This window comes from Octodon degus, unplaced genomic scaffold, assembly GCF_000260255.1.
Source record: "Octodon degus isolate 3935 unplaced genomic scaffold, OctDeg1.0 scaffold00011, whole genome shotgun sequence".
Taxonomy (NCBI): Eukaryota; Metazoa; Chordata; class Mammalia; order Rodentia; family Octodontidae; genus Octodon; species Octodon degus.
The window spans coordinates 3,506,653-3,530,298 of record NW_004524587.1 but is presented as its reverse complement, the minus strand read 5'-3'; the positions used below and the strand labels follow the sequence as shown (position 1 = coordinate 3,530,298).

At 42.6% G+C, this 23,646-nt stretch overlaps 1 protein-coding gene and 1 non-coding gene across 2 annotated transcripts in view; one reads left to right on the top strand and one right to left on the bottom strand.

The window, feature by feature from the left end:
• Positions 1-23,646, top strand: part of Wwox (WW domain containing oxidoreductase) — a 961,447-nt gene that overhangs the window by 36,541 nt on the left and 901,260 nt on the right. Inside the window, exon 5 of the mRNA XM_004625768.2 lies at positions 18,537-18,643. Within this exon, the coding sequence (XP_004625825.1) occupies positions 18,537-18,643 (107 nt within the window). The remainder of the gene's footprint in view (positions 1-18,536; positions 18,644-23,646) is intronic.
• LOC111815127 lies at positions 14,463-14,569 on the bottom strand. Its single transcript, XR_002819912.1, has one exon. It is a non-coding gene; the product is annotated as a U6 spliceosomal RNA (small nuclear RNA).

The window sequence follows — 23,646 nt, the reverse complement described above, 5'->3', positions numbered from 1 at the left end:
ATTTGACATGGGAATGACCATTCATTTGCACATCATCTATGATTCTTTCATGTTATAATATAAGAGCAGAGTTGAGTAGATGTGACAGAGACCATGTAATCAACAAAAACTAAGATACTTACTTTTTGACCCTTTAAAGAAAAGAAAGTCACTTCTTAATATCTTTCTAGATAAAGATCATTTTGATCTGTCTTTTCTAGATAAAGGTCAGTTCTGTTCAGAGTTGTTTAGAAAACAAAGTTCATGTCTCCTAAAGAACTGGTATGCTTTCACAATAAAGTATTCCATTTCCTTACTTTACTTTGCTTTGTCAGGAAGCTTAGACTAGCGTAGTGGTGCATGCCTGCCATCCCAGCATTTAGGAGGCTGAGGCAGAAGGATCGCTGTGAGTTCGAGGCCAGCCTGAACTATATAATGAAACCTTGTCTCAAAAAAACAAATAACAAAACAAAATACATGTAAATGGTCAAGTAAGTAGCCAGTTTATTCAGGTTACTGGTAGATCAGTTCTCTTAACTTGGGCATGCATTTTCTCTGTTTTTAAAAATAATCTTGTGAGCTATAATTTACATAGACTAAAACCCATGCATTTTAATTATACATCAGAATGTCTTGACAAAAATGTCTATTCTGAGGAAGTGGGATTAGGACTTCAGCCTGTGTTCAGAAGTCTACCTGAAAGTAACATCTTGATTCTAACTCGGGTCCCTCGAATTCACAGAGTGGCCATATGTTGTTTCCAGTAATCTCATTTTGTGATTTCAACAAGTGACTATATAACTTTAGCTTTGGGCTTTTCAGTGATGACAACATAGAAAAAGAACCAGGTACATGCTTTTTCTGAGATCAAATTTGGGAAAACGAACACTGAGAAAGGGAACCGTGAGCAGCTTTAGCAGGGAGGAAGCTGTAGGAGTCTGATGTCCAATCCTTACCTTCCTCTTGCCAGCTTTGCCTGTGGCTGTCCTGAGCCTCATTTTCCTTGTGTACCATAGGGGTGATAGCCTCATACACTCAGGGCCCCGAGGGTCTTGATGTGTCATTCACATGCACATGGTAAGTCTTGGAGAAAGTGCAGGGTTAGAGGTCAGTTCTGTGCATTCATAGCCCTCAACTCTGAGGGACAAGGGTGTCTGAGTCCCCTCCAGGGCTTGTTAGAACACAGATGGAGGAGGGCCTAATCCAGTGACCTCGCCTTAGCTTGATTTCCTATTTAAAGGGCCTTTTCTTCATAAAGTTCATACCGAGATAGTGGGGTTAGGATTGAACTTATTCCTCTGGCTCCTGTTCTGAACTGGGGCCTGAGAATCTGCCTTTACAACCAGTTCCCAGGAGCTCATGACCCTGGTTTGTGTCTTGCACCATGAATAGCAAGGACTTGATGCTCTGTTTCATTTGTAGTTCTGCTTTTCAGTTTTCTTAAGAGAAACTGAGAAGCTGAATTTCAGACAGATGTCCTGTTTGCTCCACCTCAGTGATCTCTTGAATATCAGAGTGACAACAACTTGATCGTCCTTCCCAAGGAGCTGAGTGGTGTCAAAGCTTAGGGGACATTGCCTTTTCTCCTTGTGGACAGAGCGCACTTGGTCAAAAAGCAACAATGTATTGATTTTCTAGGGCTGTGGTGACAAAATACTACAGACAGGGAGCTGGGGGGCTTTAGATAGCTGAAATTTATTTTCCCAGTCCTAGAAGTTGGAAGCCCAAGACCAGAGTGTTGGGGTTGGTGGCTCCGAGTCCTCTCACATTGGCTTACAGATGACGACCTTCTCCCTGTGTGCTCACGTGGTGGGCCCTGCATGTCACGGTCATCCCAACTCAAAATGAAAACATGTAGAGAGTAGTCTAAGTTTCTTCTCTCTTGCAGTAATCAAGTCAGTTCACAGTATAAGGCTCTCGCCTTGGCTCACAGGGGAAGACTTTCTCAGTCCCTAGCGCTACCCTGTCCTTGTAAAGACATGAATCCTATTAGATTTATGGTAGCATTTACCCTTAATTATCCCCTAAAAGGGCACATCCCCAAACAGAGTAACATTAGGTGTTCGGACTCCAAAATACAAGCCTCCGGGGAAGAAATAATTCAATCTGTAACCAGTAAGATTCCTGATGTGTTTCTCCTCTAAGAAATATTTTGATCGCATGTTTATTTCATTTCTTCCTGCCTATCATTCTCAAAGGTCTGAGGGAAATCAAGTCCACCTTGCCTTAGCAGAGACCCCTAACTGTGTGTGCTTGAGGGTGGGCTGTAAGCTGGAATCTCCCTGTAGTGCTCTAACACCTTCACCAGCGCAGAGCTGTGTGTGCTTGAGGGTGGGCTGTAAGCTAGAATCTCCCTGTAGTGCTCTAACACCTTCACCAATGCAGAGCTCTCTCCTCTCTCTGAATTGAAGTTGAGCCTAATCCCTAATCACTCCCATTACTTGTGTTGCAACTCCTGCCGGGGCCTTCTTGGCCCAGAGGCAGCCACTGGATGAGAGGAGCCAAACAAAAATGTACAGCTGGCCGAGTCTCCACAGTCAGGCAGAATCAGCCTCAGCTGGAAGGAGCACCGTGCGTCTCACCCATTCAGGCAGGTGCCGGATCACAGCTGATGATTAGGCTGCAGGTTTCCTGAGAGGTGTAGATTTTCAAATTGGCAGTTCCACCCATGTCTTGATGTAGTATTCTGAAACAAAATGCTATCAGACTAAAAAAAACCTCTTTCCCCCTCTTCTCTTTCCAAGTGACCCTGATTTTGTTCCAGCTGATCACCTGGCTGCAAACAGTGATAATCCTTTACCCAGGTATTGCTGCATTAAATATAATTTACTCTGAAGTTGTTTTTGTTTTTTACCGTTTGAGCTGATTTTTCATTATAGCGGTGATGTCTCTCTAACTCATCACAGCGGCCAGTTACCCATTCTGTTCGGAGCTGCAGGAGCTTTTGATTTTGTTAGGCAAGGTCATCATGGGCCGGAAGAGCGAAGTTAATAGAACCCACTGTGCACCTAGCTTCGAAAACTGAATTTAATTCTTATTTTTGAGAAGTTGCATTTTAAAAAGTTGTGAGAGAGAATGAAAAGTCAACTGGACACTTTAAAAGTGAGCCTCAAAAAGTGCTGAATTTTCCCGACATTGTGTTTTTTGAGTGCCTCCATATGACTTTGGGAGTATAAAGGAGTTAATCTTTGCAAGAGGCAAAGGAATATACCACTTTGTGAAAGGTAAGTTCCAAGGTCGATCTGAAATTTTAAAAAGGAAAAAAAAAAAAGGTGCCTGAACTAGAAAGTGTGTTATTCCTGGTGGTGCAGGACAGAACAGCTTTTCATGGCTGGGAGCTGTTCGAGAGATGAAACACACTTCTTTTTGTCAAATTTTTACTATTTAGACCATTCCTTCCCAAGTGCTTCTTAGTTGATAGGAGTAGAAAATATGCTGGCAGGCAGGATGATCTTGGCCCCACTGTTCATTAACGAAGGGGTCTCTTAGGACAGGTGGGGCTCAGGACCCTTGCATTTGGCCCATCTTTTTTTTTTTTTTTTTGTAGAACCAGGGATTGAACTCAGGCCTTTGCGCTTGCCAGGGAAGTGCTTATTCTATTGAGCCATCTCCCCAGCCCCTGGCCTTTCTGTTCATGTCATTGAAAAACCTGTTTCAAGCAGAGAAGGGAGAAGCAGAGGTATCCGTGGTGAAAGGAAATAGTCTCACAGCTGTGCAAACAACGGAACATTCTGTGATGACACCGCATGCCTCCAGCTTCAGGCCTGGGTTCTCTTCCTCTCCTGAAGGGACTGTAAATTAATTCATCAAAAGAAAGAAGTCCAAAATCTCGGGGTGTATATTTCCAGTTCTAAACATGCAGAAGCATCAGAAGCATTTTGGTGTGAGTCTACGTAGAAATTCAAGAGCCAAGACTCTGTGTGTGTGTGTGTATATGTGTGTGATAGGAAGAGCTCATCATTCTAAATAAGCTGAACTTGAGCCAGGCAGCACGTGCAGGGTGTGAAATCATAGAACTATCACATTGCTGCTTGTCTTAATGCCAGGAGACTGAGGGAAGCTGAATTTTGTCCAAAGTCTTGAAAAGACACTGTGGTCCTTATATCTAAAAAAGCAGTATTTATTTATTTTTTCCTAAGGGTTGGGACTAGTTTATACCAGTGGTTTATGTACATGGCTGAAAAAATGCAGTCTAGTGTGTGGAGCTGAAGAGACCCCAACTCTTGGCTTTGTCTTAGTGCTACAGAATTTAATAGGCACCGAGTGACATCAAAGCATGGACCATTTTTCTCTTGAAGCAGGATAAATGCTTATTAGTTTAGCTTAAATCACATGAATGACAAACATTTAAACATATGAGCAACTTATTTCCAGCTATCCACAGAGAATATATATATCCAATTCCATAATCATATATATGTGTCTGTGTGCGCGCACACATAGTCATCTATCTTTAGTAAAACCTTGGTTTGCGAGCATAATTTCTTTTGGCAACATGATTGTAATCCAAAGCACTTGGATATCAAAGCAAATTTCCCTGTAAGAAGCAGTGGAAATTTGAGAGAATTCATTTCACAACCCTAAAATAGTCATATGAAAATGAGTACAATATCATTATATAATATAAAATAATCAAGAAAACATGAAATACGAAGAGAAACAACCCTGAGTTAACCTTTGAAAGCTTTCATGGCTGGTAGGAGGGAGACAAGAGAGGAGGGTTATTGTATAGACAACTTCTACCATCACAAATGGAATCACTGCTATCTGTTAGCTCAATGGAATATTTTGCTTTTGGTGCAGCTTTGAAGAGGAGTTTCTCCATTGATACTTGTTTTTGCCTTCTTTTGAGGATTTCCTGGACAGGTGACATTGCATTGTCATTTCACAGATTCATTGCTGACACAGGTACAGCCTTATTCAGGTGATGTTTTTCTACAAAAGTTTGCACTGTTTCCCACATTTCACATATCTCCCTAATCTCATTTGAAGTGAGCGATTTCTCTGTTTTTTGTTGTTGGAAGAGGATTGCCCACAATCCCACAGTGAGAGAGAGCAAAATCATTGGCTCACTTGTGGTCATGTGACATTTGGCGTCAAGTACTAGTATTTGTACTGCAAGATGCTGCTCATTTAACAAGTTAAAATTTATTAGAAATGTTAGTTCAATCCCAGTTCCGCAAGGAATAAAAAATAAAGTCATCTCTGTAATCTAAAAAAAAAAAAAAAAGAAATGTTTGCTTGTCTTGTGAAGCATTAACAGAACAAGTTACTTGCAGTCCATGGTTTTATTATTTTCTTCCTACTCTTTTTACTTTTTATTTTGAGACAGATTATTGACAAGTTGCCCCAACTGGCTTGAACTTGAGATCTTCCTCAGATTCCTGAGTAGATGGGATTATAGGTACCGTATATGCCACAACACCCTGTATAATTATATCTCAGAGTCAGTGGAGGCCCTGCTAGATGAGAGGCTGGGAAGGTGTTCTGCATTAGCGTCTCCTGCCCGCAACCTCCTCTCTTCCTCTGCACTTTCTCTTGAACACTTTTGACACCAAACATGTGGAATTACTTCCTCATGACAAGTAATTCTCCCACTCTCTGGAGGTCAGCCAGGTGCCCTACAGTTCTGGTGTATCAGTAACTGAGTAGGGATAGCACAGATCCCCGAGGTTGAGATTTCAGTCCTGTAGACTGCCCCTGCTTTAGGTGCCAGTTGCAAGCCCCAAACTGTCACCTGCTTCTGTGATGTGTGATCTGCTGGCTACACAACCTCCGCTTGGATGTGATATTGGCCCTCAGAACTCAAAATCATGTACTTACATGGGCCACTTATTAGAGAGGCTGCAACAAAGGGTACAGATGGCCAACTGGAGGAAGAAGGACATGGATCAAGTGTCGTGACGGGGCACAGAGTGAGCGTGGACATGCCATCCTCTCTGTACCTGCATGTGTTCACAAACCTGGAGGGTCTCAATCTGGTTTTCATAGAGGCTTCATGAAGCAAGTACGGTTGTTTACATCATTGGCCAGTGGTGATGTCAGCCTCTAGCCATGCCCCCTTCCCAGAGGAGGTGCTGCAGGGGATGACAGAGCCCTGGTGAGGCTGAAAGCTCTAACCCTCAAACACACAGACCAGACAGTTCCCCTGTGACCAGCCCCGCCCTCAAGCTTGCCTCATTAGCATGAGCTCAGGCATCACTGAGAGTATCTTTTCAATAAGTATCTTTGAAACCTCCCCAGTCCCAGTCAGGAGATTTCAAGAGTTAGGGCTCTGAGCCGTGAACCTGGACAAAGACCACACGTGTCTGTCTCAGCGCATTACAGTGTCACAGACCCAGAGCAGCTTGGTAGCTGCAGCGCCACGTAGAGGGATACTCCTGCTTAGAGTACAGCCTACTCTGCCTTCCTTTTTCTCACTGATTTTGTGAGTCCCTTAGCCTCTGCACTCCTTGTTTTTTTCTGATATGAAATGATCGCAATGGCACTTTGTAAGAATTTCTTTGAAGAACTCGGGATTAGGGTAGTTTGTAAAGCACTTGGCACCATGCCCAGCAGTGAGCAACCCTCCCACGTCTTTCTCCTTACCTGACTGGCTGCTTTTACAATCTGCTTCACAAACCAGGGTGCTCAGAAAGCATACTGTGTGGAATGAGAATTGGTTCCTCCCTCTCTTTTCATACTCGCCTTGATTGCTGTGTATTAAAATTCATAAAGGCCCATAAATTATCAATTAGATGTCATTCAGTTTGTTATTTTTAGTTTCTTACTATAACAGGTGCAGATGCATGTGTTAAAAATTGAAATACTATGGCTGTTGTAGCATGCACAGTGGGCCTTTCTCATCCCTGACCATTAGCTCTCTGGAAGTGATCAGTATCTGGGTCTTTTCTCCCACCTATCTCCTTGGCTTTGTGCTGCACACGCATGCTGTTCTGTGCTGTGACTTTTTTTTTTTTAAAGTATGTATACAGCGTCTAGAGTGTCTACAGGGTCTCACTGTGTAGATTGGACTCATAGTTATCCTTCTGCGTTCAGCCTCCCAAGCACTGGGATTACAGGCATGCACCACCACGCCCTGTCTCAGTTGCCATCTCAGTGTGCCACGGGGGCGGGGCTGGTATGGCACGCCAGGGATCGAGCCACGGCCACTGCACTCTGCGTAAGCAGGCGCTTTAGTCCGCTGTGACTTTTCTTAATAATATAATGTGGAGGTTCTTTCCTTGCGTCTCCCCATCATTTCATTTCCTTCTTTCAAAGCATCACACAGAGTTTTCCTCCATGTGTGCCATTTAATTGATCTAACCAGCTTCATGGGTGTGAGGGTCGGTGGCGGGTTTCTGACTGTTACTCATTATGCTGCGTTGCATGTTCACATGTTTGCCCACGGGGGTGCGTCTATATGTAGGGTGAATTTCTGGTCATGGAGTAGTGGGGTCAAAGGACACACTCACCGTGCTTTTGATGGAGAGGGGCTCATTGCCCTCAGAGGTGCTGTGCCAGTTTCCATCTCCCCTCCCCAGCTAATCTGTGAGGTTTCCTGGTGTCCCCACGCCTCAGCCCGTACAGGTAGCCTGCTCAACTTAGTCGCCTTGTGGACTCTCTTCACTAGAGCTGTCTGGGACTATGCTAATTGTATTCTTCGGACACTTTTCTCGCCGTGATTCCCAGCCAGGACTGGCACTGGCAGGTCAGATGAGAACTTACTCAGTCAGCGCAGTGGCAGCGCTGGTAGTCAGCCTGGGGTCAGTTTGGTCTCTTGAGCGATCCCACATAGTCATTTGGAATTTATCCTGTGGCTTTACAAGACCTTTTGGCCTCAGTCTTGTACTGTCCCAAGCGCACTGATGACTGATGCAGCTGGTGAGACTGTAGAAAGATACTGCGAGTGAAGCGGCCTGCTTCCTGCTCCTGTGCTCTTGCTTCTTGAATTGCGATCTTCTTTGGATAAATATGTTTGAGACAGAGTTATGTTACAAGGGCTATTTAGGAAACTGCATGGTACTTGTTGTTTGCTGTATGAAATGCATACATTTAAAAAGCAAGCCTGGCTGTGACTTATTTTCCTCTGGAGAGACCTGTGTATTTTGCAATTTCTTAAGAGTTGGCAGCTTTGGACTGTATTTAGCAAGAGTGATTTCTACCTCTTTGTAACGCAGAACTATGTAATTGAAATGGTGTGGAAGTTAAATATGACCATTCAGGGAATTAAAGTAACTACAGAAACAGCAGGATGGATTACCTGGTCACTGAAGATTTGGTGACACTGACCTTATAGTCTTGAGGACTGTGTGCCCTAGAACATCAGCTGAGGTGGCGTGGATGTGACGTTGCTATATTTTCGTTTGTATTAGATCAGTTTGGAAAGCATGGTCCTTGCAAGGTTAGGAGGATGAAGGAGAAGCTCCCCTCCTTAAAGCTAGTGGTCTTTCTGTTTGTTTTTTACAAGTGCCGTACCACTGAGCTACCCGCCCCCATGCTCCAAGCTAGTGGTTTATTAACCGTAAAGTGCTTCCAGATTTAAATGGCCCTCCAGTCTAACTGCAGCTGACAGACAGAGGCTTATCTTTTTACTGTACCTGTGCTGATGGGTCTCCTGGATGGAGGACGGGTTCTGGGCAATTCTGTCACTTGTTGCTTGGCTCCTAAAGACTGCGTGGTTGGCAGCGGGGGTGCAGATCACCATCTCTGTGGCCTGTTAGTGGTGTACAGTTACAAGTACCATTTGTCTCTAGTGTTCCACAATTATAAATTAATAATAACAAACCATTAGAAATTACGGGTGTTGTAAGCCCCAACTCCTTTGGGCATCTTAATAAAAATGATAATTAAAATCATAATTTACAGTAAATGGGGACATGGCCTAAGTACGACCACAATATGGAGAAAATTAAAAAAACTCAAACCAGAAGGAACCTTTCCTGGTGCCAGGGAAAGAGCTGCCTTTTTCTTCACTCTGACTTCCCCTGGAGCATTGTCAGTATGTGCAGGGACCCGATCCCCACACTGATGCCCTTGGTATTTGAGGAGTCTGTGGGTAGCTCTGTCCCATTAGTCTCAGCTACTTGTCTTACTGGGTCTGGGCACCTGCTTTGTTCCCCTGGAGGGCCACATACACACCTGCTCCGCCCTGTGTGCTCCCTGCCTACGAGTGCCCAGTGTGCTCCTCAGAGATGCATGGGCGTCCCTCTGGGGTAGGCTGAGGGAGTCACCAACCTTTGTTACTTTCTGTCTCTGAGCCCATGGTTTTCCAATGTAGCCCTTTAGCTATTCAGCATAGGAGGTTGCCTTGTCCCCTGCTAGCTAGTCACATGGCTTCACTGTCTTTAGCCTACCTGTTCTTCATGACTGTTAGACGTACCTTAAATGGAAAAATTAGTAATGATTCATGCTGAATGACTTGGTGCATGTCTGTAATCCTAGCTACTCAGGCAGCCTGAAGTTCAAGGCCAGTCTGGGCAACTTAATGAGATCTTCTCTCAAAATAAAAAATGCAAAGATGGGAATATGGCTTTGTGCAATCCCCGGTATTAAAACAACAAACAAACAAAACACCTCATAGTGTTACTCTGTATTCCAGCTTTTCACAGGCACCCTGCCCCCACCAAGAGCCCTTGTTTTTAAGCTCAGTGTGCAGGGTGTCCTCTCTGTTGCCCTTTCTGTACCTCATTCTTGTGAGGCTGCTCAGTGGTCTTTTTTCCACACACCTTGCCTTCTTGCTTGTCTGTTTCACCTGTATCCCCTTCGGCACCAGTGTAGTTCTTGGCTCGGAGTTTGTGCTGCCACTCTGTGACATTTGGGAGCTTGTGTCACAGACCCAAGCTCCTGCAGATCCCAGACTTGTCACCCATTTGTTTTCCTCACTGCAGAGCTACGTGCCCAGCCATAGCTGGAATTCTGGCTTGACATGTTGTAAGCAAAAGCTCAAGCAGGTCAGTGGGAAACATTATTTAAGTTTCAAAGAAGTGGATGGAATCTTCAGATTGAGCCTTTGCTGTGAGTAGGCTCCAGTCGCCTTTGTCAGGAGCCTTCCCTACAGAACTGGTCACCAGATGTCACAGTAGCCTAGCGGTCATGCAGCACCAAGGTGGCAACTGGCTGGCTCACTGGAGAGCACAAGCTCATCGAGCGCTGGCAGCAGCTCCCAGCTGGGACTGAGGTCCCAGGGTGCGCCTCTCGCAGGCTTCTTCGGAGATGTTTCCATCTGGTTTTGGGCTGTGACCTCCCGAGTCTTCTAATGATGCAACTAATTGAATCAGGAAGGATGAGGAGAAGAAAGGGAGAGAGGACTAGAGAGAGAGAGACAGGAAGAAATGAAGGGAGGCCCGGAGAGAAGGAGAAAGAGAAACAGAGTGGCCACACAGAACAAGTCTCTTGGTTCATCCAGTCCCCACCAATTTAGAACTTCTGTTCCAGAGAGCTGTTATGTAAGCAGTTAACTTAATTTTGGGGATAACTTTTGCATTCTGCAATATGTGGATGTTACAGCTTAAAAGCCAAGACTGAGCTACTAAACCTGCCTGGCCACCTAACTTTTCTGCTTGGAGCAGATATAACAAGTGCACCAAAACCAAAGCTGCCCCTTGTTTAAAAACGTCTTCCTTTATTTTCTTTATATTATGAACTTTAAATATTCTTCTGGACATACTCTTGCCATCTCCATGCAGTTAAGCTGGTTCAATTTAAACATTGTCATAAAGTTAATTTTTTATAAGATGAATCAGGTTATTAAATTTAGTAAACCATTGCCTTCATTATTCTGCACAAACTTTGGCACTGTGCAGAATTGGCTTCGCACTACTACATTTAGCTAATTAAACTGGCCATCAGCTGCAGTATTACAAGAGTGAGGGGTGCTATTCTCATGGGCTTTATCCAGGACTTAGCAGTAGGTAGCATTATTAAACTTTTTTTTTTTTTTATAAAACTCCATACTCCAGAGATATGGTTTACTATAAAAGTGTTATTGTCCTTCCTGTTAAGCCATCATCATTTGAAATATCCATGCTTTGTTTCTGTTCCAAAGGCAATTGTACAGGGTAAGAAAATGGAATTGTCTGCTGTAGCTTTGACAAGTAGACCAGCAACGAGAAATGCTTTGCGTAGATAAAGGGAGATGTAGGACCCAGAGAATAACTCTGCAAGATGTGGAGACAGACGGCTTAACCATAACTACAGTCAGGAATTATCTAAGTGAGAGGAGAGGCAAGCTTGTGCCTGCAGCCTGTTGCTGCTCTCGTGTCGGATGTGCTCTTTTTGGTAATAAAAAGTCTTTTGCCGTAGGTTATTTTGTCAAGTGAGATAGCACAACTTAACAGGTTTGTTTGGGAAAATAAAATTTGATAGAAAAAGGGCATGCATTCTCCCTGCAGGTTTCTAGGCAGTGTCATTCAAAACTGTAGTGAGCAGATTCTTTGCAGGATTTTAATATATATTTTTTCATTATAAAAAGCTGAGTTAGAGGGCCAATAGGGTTGCTCTTTGAAACAACTTGGATTATTTTAAAAGGATCCAGATTTGTGGGCTACTAGCAGGCTGCAAAGATTATTCATTCCTTCCCCAGATCCTTATTGAATCCTACTGTGTGCTGGCCCCATGGCATCCAGCAAGGCAGAGGCATAGGGCCCAGCAATTTCCTGTTGGCCCAGAGAATTGGATCAAGCTGCGGGCCTGCCTGGCCTTGCATTGTGTCGGTACTCTCTCAACTTGTTAGACATATGGTTGCCAACACAGGACCAAGACTTGTACCTCCCTCTTTCCCATTCTCCTATATCATTTTTTCTCTTTTAATATCCTCTTATAAAAATGTGATGAGAAATATCTCTGGTCTTTGCTTCTACTTGGAACTTTCTAAGGCTCCCAGAGCTGGCCGTTCTCCCAGACGTCTTGGGAGGGGGTGTCCAGTCCTGGGAGTACAGGAGAAGGTGACGTGGGCCGCTTGGTGCTGCCTCCTCATGAGTGTCAGCATTTCACCAGCCTGATGGAGATGGCACATCTGTGAGATGGCATCCCAGGCCTTTTTTTTTTTTCCTTTCCAACCAGTGGTGGCGCATCTAAGCTGGAGACGCTTTATGCTTACTAGAGATGAGGGGTGAAGTTGTTATCATAAATGAATTTTAGATTATTGTATTCCAGATGCATAGCTTCAACCACCTTTTATTACATATAGTGAAGAGAAGTTTATTCGGTTATTTCAGATTGTAAAAACTTTGTGCATTTTGCTGCATCTGATTCAGGTATCAGGCAATCCATAGGTAATGAAAAGTGAATGTTTTTCAGTAGAGTTTGGCAGGATCTCAAGGAATAATTGTAGGTTATTTCTCCAGTGAAGTTCAGGAGTGCTCCAGAGACAGTACTAAGGCAGATGGGATGATGGTACCTCTAGCTTCTTTGGGTTTGGTTGATGTTAAAGCTGTTTGCCCTGGGGTTGCAGGACAGACAAATCAGAGAAGCATAGGACTTCATAGCAAGGAATTTGAAAAGAGCAGACAACACATTTGTTTTCTGATACCATGTTAACATTAGGCTCTTAATGTACATTTACTGCTTATTCTGTCTCTTACAGAGAAGGTAACTGGTTAAAATGGTTTAACTTCAGATCCCATATCGTGGAACTGGTTAGATCTGGGGTCAGCACATGGCTGTCAGACTCCTGGCTCTGAGATTTCCTCTATGCTTGTGCTGATTTTCCTTGAGAGCTGTTCGTATAAATGGACATGACCCATGAGAATTAGATCTTGGGGGTGGTGGAATGAAGTTTACCAGGCTCTTTCATATGCTAATCTGAGGAATGGAAGGGGACTCTGATTTTCCACCCACAGGAGCATTACCTTGGGGACTATAATTTCTGGTCATTTGACATGGGTTTGGCTGAGCCACAAGTTACTTTCTCTGGCAGACTTGATTACTTCATTTTTGCATTGTTCTCTATATGGCCTTGCTCCGTAGCTGAAAGAGTATGATAGTTTACAGTGATTTGGTGGCAGGTTGTTGAGTTAGATTACTTCTGTATTCTCCTGTCAGTGTTCTCTTTTGGGTACAATTTTGAAATATGAGTTCATTTTTAAAAAATACATGAAAAAGTTTCAGTTTTCCTGTTTCTTCCTGTAATTCTTTCAGTAGGACTTTTAAAAGGAATTTATCTATTTCATTTATGAATTTATTGATATAAAGTGGTTTTTAAGAACTTTTTTAGAGTTTGTAGGGTCTGTTGCCCTTTAGTTATTTTAAAATTTAAAATAGCTTGAAATATAAAAATACATGCAACTTGATAAGCATGGAGGTCAGTTTAAATCCCCAAAATCATCACCAGAATTTATCCCTTACGTATAAATATATTCCTTCTGACCTCTTTAGGATTTTATTGTATATGTTTATGGTTTTTTTTTTTTTTTGTAATAAGAACTCTTAATGTAAGATCACGTTATTTGTAAATTTTTATGAATAAGGAATAAGTGAAAAATATGGTGGATACATTTTAAAAATTAGTATAGTTAAAGACACATTGCCATTAGTCCCCTCAAAACACTCACCTTCCTGTGGAATGGACACATGCCAGCATCGCTGACACTTTCAGAGCAGTCCTGGAAGTCCTTTTCTTGTGTCTATATGAGATAAGATAGAAAAACGTGCTGCTGAGCTGAGTGCCAACAAGTGGGAAGACAGGTTTCTAAGAGTATTTTGATGTGTCTTTCCCCACCTATTCACTGGATTTGGCACTGTACAATTCTGGCCCTTCTCCAAAGTCAAGGTGACCATAAAAGTATTCTGAATTGACTCAGGGCGTCAAGGTAGTCATGACAGTGCAAGTGAAGACATGAGGAAGATTTCCAGAAGTGCTTCAGGAAGAGGCACGAGTGATAGGATATGCGTGTTGGAATCTAAGGTGAGCATGCTGGGGGTGTGTGATGACACAACCTATCTGTAATAATTTTTACCTGAGAGATTATTTCTGATCTGGTTTCTTCTATGGCTTCATGGATTTGTTTCTTCACCTCAGTTGCTATCGTTTCAGAAATTTCAGGTGTGTGTCTTCCATTTTCCTGTATCTTGTTGTCTCCTGGATTTATACTGGGTGGGCTAGAGGTCTGAAATTTCATTTTCCTTCTGCTTCTTGTCATTTTCTATTTCAATAATTTTTATTTTGTTTTCTGTGTTGGTCCTTGTAAGCTTTTGTAGTAGTATCAAGTCCTTTCTAGGAAAAGTGTGTTCTTCAGGGATGTCTTCTGTGTATAAGAGGTTCTTGGTTTGTGACTGTCCCAAGATCCTACCTTCCCAGTTCATTAAGAGTGACATATTGGCATCTGTTTGGCTCAGTCTCAGCTCTTTGGTCCTGGGATGTGATGAGGTTTTTATCCCAGAGCCTCCCAGTGTTGTTACAGAAGGGAGAACAATGGATTGCAACGGATAGGGCTTCCTAACTAAAGTAGCATAATTAGTAGTAACAATAGCATCAAGCACAGTTTAGAAACTTGTAACTATTAACCAGTGTGGAGCGCTTCACACATTTGCATGGCATCCTTAAAAAGAGGCCATCATAATCTTCTCTATATCATTCCAATTTTAATATATGTGCTACCAAAGCAAGCACTGTATTAATTTTTAAAAAATTTAAACACGCTGTATTTTTTCATCATATCTTGTACGTACAGTTAATATTAGACAGAGTGCTGTGTGTTAGGTCTCTGGGTCTTTTTCCTCCTGTCCACCTGACACCTTGTACTCTTTGATTACTGTTTTCTCTTCCCCATCATCCCCTGGAAAGCATCTCCTCTTGATTCTGTGAGCTAGTTGGTCTTAGATTCCTCATGGGAGTGGTTTGCCCTTCTGTGTCTAGCTCATTTCACTTGGCACAGTGTCCTCTTACTTCATGACTGCTATCCAAAATGGCAAGATAGCCTTATTTTTTAAGGCAGAATAGTGCTCCATTGCATGTAAATACTGTGTCACATTTTCTTTATCCATTCATCCATCAGCAGGGATGTGGGTTGCTTCTAGGTCTTGACTGTTATGAACGATGCTATAGTTAGTGTGACAGTGTGTATATCTCATCAAGATCCAGATTTTGTTTTTTTCTGACTTACACCCAGAAGTGGGATTAGTGTGTCATATGGTATATGGTACTTCTGTTTCATTCATTCGGTCATTTACTGGCTTACTTGTGGTACTGGTGATTCAACCCAGGGCTTTTGCACTGAGTTGTTTCTCAAGCCCTATTTTATTTTTCATTTTCAAGAATGAATCTTCCTAAATCGTTGTAATGCATAGGCTGCCTTTGAGCCTGCAAACTTTCTGCCTCAGCCTTGCGGAGTGCTGAGATTCTAGGCATGCACCACAATGTGTGTCATATATTTTTAATTTTACTTGTTTTCCATGGTGGTGGTACAAATTCCACCGAGGAATATATATTTCTTATATGTAAAGGTTCCCTCTTCTGTGTATAGCCCCCAATAATTATCTTTTGTGTTTTTAAAAAATAAATATTTATTATTACAATGCTAGGATAAAGTGCAGGTCTTTGTGCTTGCTACGCAAGTCACTGTTACTGTGGTACAATCTCAGCCCTGTTTATTTTTTAGCCTCCTAAGAGGTGTGAAGTGATGCTTTAATTTTGGATTTCACTCATGATTAGTGTTCATTTTCATATAATGATTTGCTATCTGTATATGTTCTTTGGAGAAATGTTTGTTATTACCTTTTCTTCATTTATAAAATAGGATTTTTTTCCTTCGCTGTTAAATTCTAGGTGCTCCTTATGCATGTAATATTTGGGATTGTAAACCTTCATTAGCTATATAGTTGGCAAATTCTCCCATTCTGCAGGTTGCCCTTGCATTGTGTGAAACACTTCCTTTCGTATGCAGAAGCTCTTAGTCTGATGTAATCCTGCTTATCTCCTTGTGCTTTTGTTGCCAATGTTGTTGGTGTCACGTGGTGATCTCTGCTGATTTACCCCTGGTACCCGTCATTTATACCTTTTCTTTCTCTTTTGTCCTCCATCTTGCTGATCCTTTATCAATTTTATGAGTTTTTTTTTTTAAACTGACTTTTAACTTTTATTTCTCTGAATTTTATTCCTCTTATTTTTATTTCTTTCCTTCTGCTTGTTTCAGGTTTAATATTTTTTTTTTTTTGTCTTGTAAACTTGTTTTTCAGTATATGTAGTTAATACTATGAATTGTGTTTTTAGCATGTCATTATTATATATTACATATTTATTATTACAAATATACGTGTTATATATATATATTGTGCATGAGTATGTGAGTATGTGTGCATGCTGGGGATTAAACCCAGGGCTTCCTCTCTTGTGCTAGGCAAGTGCCCTACCATCAAGACATAGTCCCCATCCCCTTCCAGAACTTTCGATATGTAGAATTTTAAAAATTATGTATTTTAAAGCATTTTAAAATTTTCAATGCAACCTTGAATCACAGTTCCTTATTTATTTAAAAATACATTTCTAGTAAGGAGGACTTTCCTGAGATCTTGTTGATGTCTAACTTAATTCTATGGTGGTCTAGAAACACGCTTTCCAATTTTAATCCTTTGAAGGCTGTTGAGATTTGCTGTTAGATCTGAGTACAGTCAATTTTGATAAATATTTCTCAGCCACTTGAATGTATACTTTGCTGTTGTGTTTGGTGATTATTCAGTTATTTCCTCTTTGTCAGTTATGTTGTTCAAATCTGCTGTGTTCTTTATCTTTGTCTGCTTATTTTATCCTTTACTGAGAAGGCTATGCTAAAATCTCTCAATGTGATTGTGAGCTCTCGTGTTTCTCCTGCCAGCTCTGTCAATTTTATCTTGTATGAGAATCTATTATTAGATGCATATATATATATATATATATATATATATATTTCGAATTAGCATATTTTCTTGGTGGAGTGAAATTTACCATTATGAAAAGTTCAATCTTTTCACTTGTAATAATGCTTTCTTTAAAGTTTCCTTTTTGGAAATTACTATAAATGAAATGAGATTTCTTCTGACTTACACTGCATGTTATATCTTTCTCAATCTTTCGTTTTAAATTTTCCCTTATGCTTCAATATATAAAAAATAACATACATTCTTTTGCAAGGAGCGTGTTATGTGCAGGTGTTGTGCAATATGAGTATTTGTCTTTCAGTTGTGGTCGTTAGTCCTTGTACTTACTTGTGGCTCAAAATGAATGTTGAATTTGTTGCTTGATGTGTGTGATTCGTTTGGAAAGTTAGCAGGCACTCAAATATTGCTTATGTCCTAAGCTTTTCTTTTTGGCAGTTTTGTGGGAGAGCACAAGACATTGCGCTCAGCATGTCTCCATGTTTCTTGGTGTATTAGTCATCTTTTTTTTCCTTTTATGCTTCATTTTGAAACTTTCTTTTGACTTTTCTAGTTTTTTATATCTTCTCTTAACTATGTCTTTTTTGGGTTAAACTTGTACTTTTTATCTGTAATTGTGCTTGCTGTGTTAATTTTTGTATTATCTATTTGACTACTTTTTCATTTTTCAAATTCAGTAGTATAATTTTTATCTGCTTTTTATTTTTTGAATATATTAATTATAGTGACTTTGATCCTTACCTGTGCTAATGGCATTGTATGGACTGCCTGTCCATTCGTTTCTAGCTTTCCCACCTCTGTCTTTTGTTGGGGTCTTATCTTTATGTATGTCTTGCTGTTTTTGTTTGTGTGCCAGAGGTTTGGAATTAATTGCAGTGATGATTTTAGGGCTCCAGAGAACACTATGTCGTATTTTCTTTTCCTGTGATCATTTCAGTCCAATCAGACAGTGAAGTGCCCTGAGCTGCACTTCTCCTCATGCTGGACTGACTTCGGCTGTACTGTGAGGGCAGCAGTCGTTTAGGAGCCTAAGCAGGAGTTCGATGTGTTTACCAGAGCCGGAGGCCTGGTAGGTTCTGAAACTTGTGCTTTTCTCCCTGTCTTAGGGCTGTCGCAGCACTGCCCATCTTTTCAGGCTCTCAAACCACCGCTTTGGAAATTAGAATAGGAACTTAAGAGGAACGAAATGTGCTAAGTGCTATCCTAAAGAATTGTTAGTAGTAATGTCCTTCTCTGATGCTTCCACAGAGTGTGTGTGTGTGTGTGTGTGTGTGTGTGTGTGTGTGTGTGTGATGTACCACCCAACTTTTCTGATTGTGCTTCATAGGGAGGGTTGGTCCACTACTATTGGAAGCAGAAGCACTGGAATCATTGTGGCACAGAGCAGCCCTGCCCCACCCCAGGCATTGTTGGTGGTTAGAGGACAGGCTATCTGTAGAATTCTTCTCTCTCTCGGGGCCTTCATCTTGGCTGTTGCTCAGTGTCCAGGGGAAGCTTTGCCACGCATACCTGTGGACCTTGGGCAGGTGATCCTGTGTGGTGGGGGCCATATAGGTGGCTGTGATATGTTTTATAGATTCCCCGGCCTTTCCTCACTGGATGTGAGTCGAAGCCTGCCGACAGCGTCTCCAGAGCTTATACCTGTCCCCGGGGCACATCACCACCTCTGACATGACTCAGCACCTGGATGCTGTGTTTTCTAATGTCGGCTTTCCTTTAAACCACAGGGTTTGAAACTGCCAAGTCTTTTGCCCTGCATGGTGCTCACGTGATCCTGGCCTGTAGGAATATGGTGAGAGCCAACGAAGCAGTGTCACGCATTTTAGAAGAGTGGGTAAGCACTTGACTGTTTCATTTCTTAATTGCCACATACGCGTGCCGGGCTAAACACATGGACGTTTTAGTGCAGTGCATAAAGTTTATTGCTCTTGGAATAATGTCTTTATTTTTAAAGTCATCTTCACATTGTTTACTTTATGGATGAAAGAGTGAGCAAGCCTGTTATTATCCATGCATTTGTTTATAGTTCACTGTCAATGTCATCTGCTTTATTAGTCAGAGCTTTGAGAATGTTTACTCATTTAGCTCATTTATTAAGAAAAATAAAACATGGTTAACACCCATGAGTGCCACTAGGAGGTTGTTATACTTGTGATTTTTAAGATTAGACAGGGGGAGACTTTAACCCTGTCCCTGATTTTATGATTTTCTCTCTTGTGTGGATATTGGTGCTGATGTTTCTTTGCATAAACATTTACTGAAGACTGAAATGCTCTCGGGACTGAGGACACAGCATCCAACAAGACTGATCCCTGCCCCGATGGGCTTCCCTTCTAGGTAGGAAGAGCAGTCCATGAGATGGGATAATCACGATTGGTGTTTGGTGTAACACTAGGCTTCACAATAAGTATGATAAAGCACAGCAAAGTAGAGTAAGGGATAAGTAGTGACAGGCAGAGCTGTGTAGGTAGAGTGGTCTGCAGGACCCTTCTAAAATTGTGACATTTGATTGAAAACATAAATGAAGCAAGGACGTAAGCTATTCCGGTGCCTGAAGAAAGGCTTTCCTAGTGGTAGGAACAGCATTTGCAAAGGCACGGAGGTGGGAAGAGGACTGAAGAATGCAGAGGTTATGGGGAGGGCAGGCATGTGGAGCCAAAGAGATGAAAGAGCAGAGCAGTGGGGTGTCTTGCAGGGTCTCAGAGACAGTAGGGAGAAAGACATTAGATACTTGGACCTAGGGAGAACTGCACGCTTTTGCATGAAGTAGACTTCCTTCACTCATTCATGTACTTCCGAAGTGTGCCACTGTGATGTGTGGTTGTGTTGTTGCTACCTGTTGTCATTGCACTGTCGGTACAGAGCATGTGACATCCTTACACGCTCCTGGTACTATGATGGTTTCCTTGCTGCCCCCTCTTCCTCACCCTTGATGCTTGGTCTGGTTTCCCCCAGGCTCTCCGTTATCTCACATCTCAGCATGGGGATTTCATCTGGCCCATCGTTAAGTACCACGTTCTTGTGTTTCTCAAAGTCGATTTGCTCTGCTCCAGTTTTTCAAGTTGTGAGCCAGCTTGAGTGTGTTCAGACCTTATCTGGGATGAATCCTGTCTTTATCTAGCTGGTACTTTAACATATCGGTGCCTCACGGTGTCCCACAGGAGATTCTCAGAATGATGCAGCGTTTTTCACGTAGCAGAAGCTCATGCAGAAGCCTCTGGGCCTTTTGGCTCCTTCCTGGCTGCCATGTGCCCAGGCTCTGTGGGTGTTCCCAGCTCTGGTTCTGGAGGTGGAGTCCATTTTTCTACCCCGTAGGATCCTCTTTCCTGCCTGTCTTCCTCTTCAGCTTCCAACGTACGTTCTGGGATTGCCAGGTCCATCTCTTGGTCAGTGGGAAGCTTTGCTTATACTTGCAGCCCTTATTCACTGAATGCCCGTCATGTCTGTGCTCTGGGTGAGGCTTTTCATGTCACTTGTGAGGATGCAAAAGTCTGGTTTTCTCCATTACAGAAGAGTCAAAGGAAAGCGCTATTGGACATATCCAGAGCTGCATGGCTGGTGAGCCTCAGAGTCAGGTTACCACCTTGTCCCCTCTGGCTTTGAATGCTAAGTCTATCTACTATACCGTTCAACCTGGCTTTTCTTCCACATTCAGCATCATGTAGGTTGTGACCTTTCAGGTTTTGTTTTCAGAATCTGTGGGTAATAGATGTGTGATTAATTTCAGGATTAGTCATGTTTCTTATGGGAAGCTATTCTGACCCATCCCAGTATCATTTTGCACTCAGGATGTCCTTTCTAGAGCTCATAAGCCACTTTTAGGGAAATCCAGCTGCTTTGTAAAGTGTAGCTTAAGTGAAAACACATTCCACATAGGCGTGAATAAGAACCTACCCCTAAGTGGTACTATTAGTAATTACTTTCTGCACCCATGCCCTCATCCTGGGATGTTTTGGATGCTTCAGGGTTAGAAGTAAGCCACCTTTTGATAGCCTAACTAAATAGGAGAAGAGAAAGCCTCTAGTTGTATTTGACTGATGTATCTGAGTACTAGAGATCTATCAGATATGGAGTTTGTGCTTGTGTTGTGAATCTACTTATGAAGAGGTGTGGTCTGTATCAGTCACCTTCTACATAGATCACAGACTGGTATCCTTTGTATTTAAGCCAAGTCTCTCATCTTGTAGGTTTTCCAACGAGCCCCCTGTGACTTTTTAAGCAGGAAGTTGAACTACTTTCTGTTTGCAAGATGAGCTGGATTGTTTTTAATTCAACAGCAGTGCCCATACTTCCTTGGGCGTTCTCTAAGTCTTGGATCCCGATAGGTGTGTCTGAGCCTTGCTGTACCATGATTTATTCTCGCCCTAGTGTTTTATTGGAATGGATTTTTCTTCTTTTTATGGAGTTCTTGCCTATTGCACTTTCTGATCCTGAGATCCGAGGACCTTCCAGGGATACTGTGTAAAGAACGATAGCTGCTTGGGTGTCCGTGTGTAATTTGTAAACACCCACTGCAAGATCTCAGTGTCCAACTGCAGAGCTCTTGAAAGGCCACAGTGGGGCTCCTGGTTTCTTCTCCCTCTTGCCTTCTCAGTTTTCATATTTTACTTTTTAAATTTTGGATATTTACAAGGTAGGATGTCAACTTTCTGGTACAAGAGGGTGGGGGTTGGGAAGAGCTAGAGCAGCTGGCCTGGGGTTACCTACCCACTGATCTGTCTGCTGTTTGTGGGAGGAAAAGGGATGGGCTGGGATGGGCCATGGCGGCTCAACAGAGGGGAAGGGATTGTCATGAGCGGCCAGCCTGCCTCACATGAGCCAGGCCCTCCACCCAAGGTTGGCTCATCATGCACAGAATACTCAGGACATGAAAAGAACTGCCACGGGATCTGACTGTGAGGGGATTGGGGGCCCATGAGCTGGCCAGTGGCTTGCATCTGGTGGGCAGAAGTGGATAATAGGAGGATCTGATGCCCATTTCTTGGAGTTACCACTTGAGCCACAGCTGAGTCTCCAGAATCTACCTCCAGCCTTTCCCTGTGTCACAGGCAGAGCACCCCAAGTCCGTTTACTTTGGTGAGACTTGGTCTCTGTGAAAGACTTCAAGCCTGAACTTTCCTGATTTCCTCTATGAAGTTTGCCTAGACTTCAAGTCTTCTCTGGGCTGGTTTGGACGACCGTCCTCCAGAAGAATGAAGCAGGGATGTGGCTCAGCTTGTCTGGTTTTCTTAGTGCTGTTAAGCCAAAATTTCCAGGAGGTCCAAGAAAGGCAGCGGGGGATGGTCTTCAAAGTGTCTTATGGGTGCACTGGCCTTAGTCCAGAAATGGGGCTCATCAGTGGGCCTCAGAGCTCATCTGATGCTGAGTACATGAAGGACAAAGGTATGCATGATCAGCCTTCCTCACCCGCTGCCCTCCATGTCCCCCCAGCCCCATGTGGCCACCCCAAATGTCTCCAGGCTTGGTCTCTAGGCTTTTGTTTCCCAGGGGTCCGAATTCTTCCCAGTCAGTTGCTACTGTGATAAAATACACTATTTTATTAGAAACAGATACATACCTTGGGCAAGTTTTTAAAAAACTTTTAATCAGTTTTTTCTTTTATAAAATGCATATAGCGGTGTCTGTGGCAAGAGGTAGGGGTGGTTGTATTACGCACATTGCCTGTGTGTGCGTAAAGTATTAACACATTGTGGGGAAAGATGAAGCGCTCCATTAAATGTTAGCTGCTGCTATTAATAACAGTAATGATAATCATTTCTTATTCATACATGAAGTGCAAGCAATGCTTACTTTTCTTAACCTTACCAAGTGACGGACAGAGGAGCTGTAGGGAGGATGTTTATCAAAGCATGATTCAAATGGGGTTGCAATGAATTTCTTTTCTGTCTTCATCTGTCTGGACTCCTACGTTTTAATAGATGTGTATTTAGTTTGTTGATTATTATTTTCCAGTGTGTATCTCATATTAGCACTCAACTGTCATTTGAAAAGCCATCTTAATTATTTATGTGATTGCTTTTTCTTTTGTATTTACGAAGAAGTACACTTTGCATATATTTAAGAAAGATGATTAAGGGATTAGTCATTGGGAACAGCAAGCGGTGGTTTATATCAAAATGGTTATTGAGAAAGCAGAGAGATGAGGGGTAAAAATAGAAGATTTATTAGCTGGAGGTAATGGAATATGCATGTTTTAGGCAGTAAGCGCATGCTCGGATGATCACAGCCATAGGATGTGGAGCTGCGGTACCACAGGTACTCCGGTTTTCAGCAGAGTTGGTGCCAGGTTCATTTGTCCCCTTGGAGCGAGGCCTGTGAAGCACACTGACAGGGCTACATCAGGGCAGCCCCGTTGGTAAGCACTAGAAATGGTGACTTCACATCATTTTCAGATAGGGAGCCCTCGGTACAGTCTGTGTGGGAGGCACACGGCTACGCACTTTGCTATGCTTTTGCTAGATCCTGCCACCCTTCACTTCTGTGACATGCAATTCAGGATAAACAGGGATACAGAGCAGAGAACTATTTTCACTTTTAGGAACTTCTCCAGGAATCCAGCCGCTTTAAGTCTCCTGCAGTCCACTCTGTGACTCCATGTGCTGATAAAGTTTTGGGAATTTCTCTAGAGTCTGCTAATCCTAAAGCTTAAATCCTGTAGTTGGCCCCTGCAGATGGAAGGTCTCAGATGTGCTACATTTGTTTTGGTGAGGTGTGGACGCATGGGGGGCAGTGTGCAGTGTGGGAGCTGGAGCTGGCGACGTGGCTTGGATCTGTGGGCATTATTCAGTGCATCACAAGTCACAGGGCTCATCCCCATTTTTCTGGATGATCTTTAGC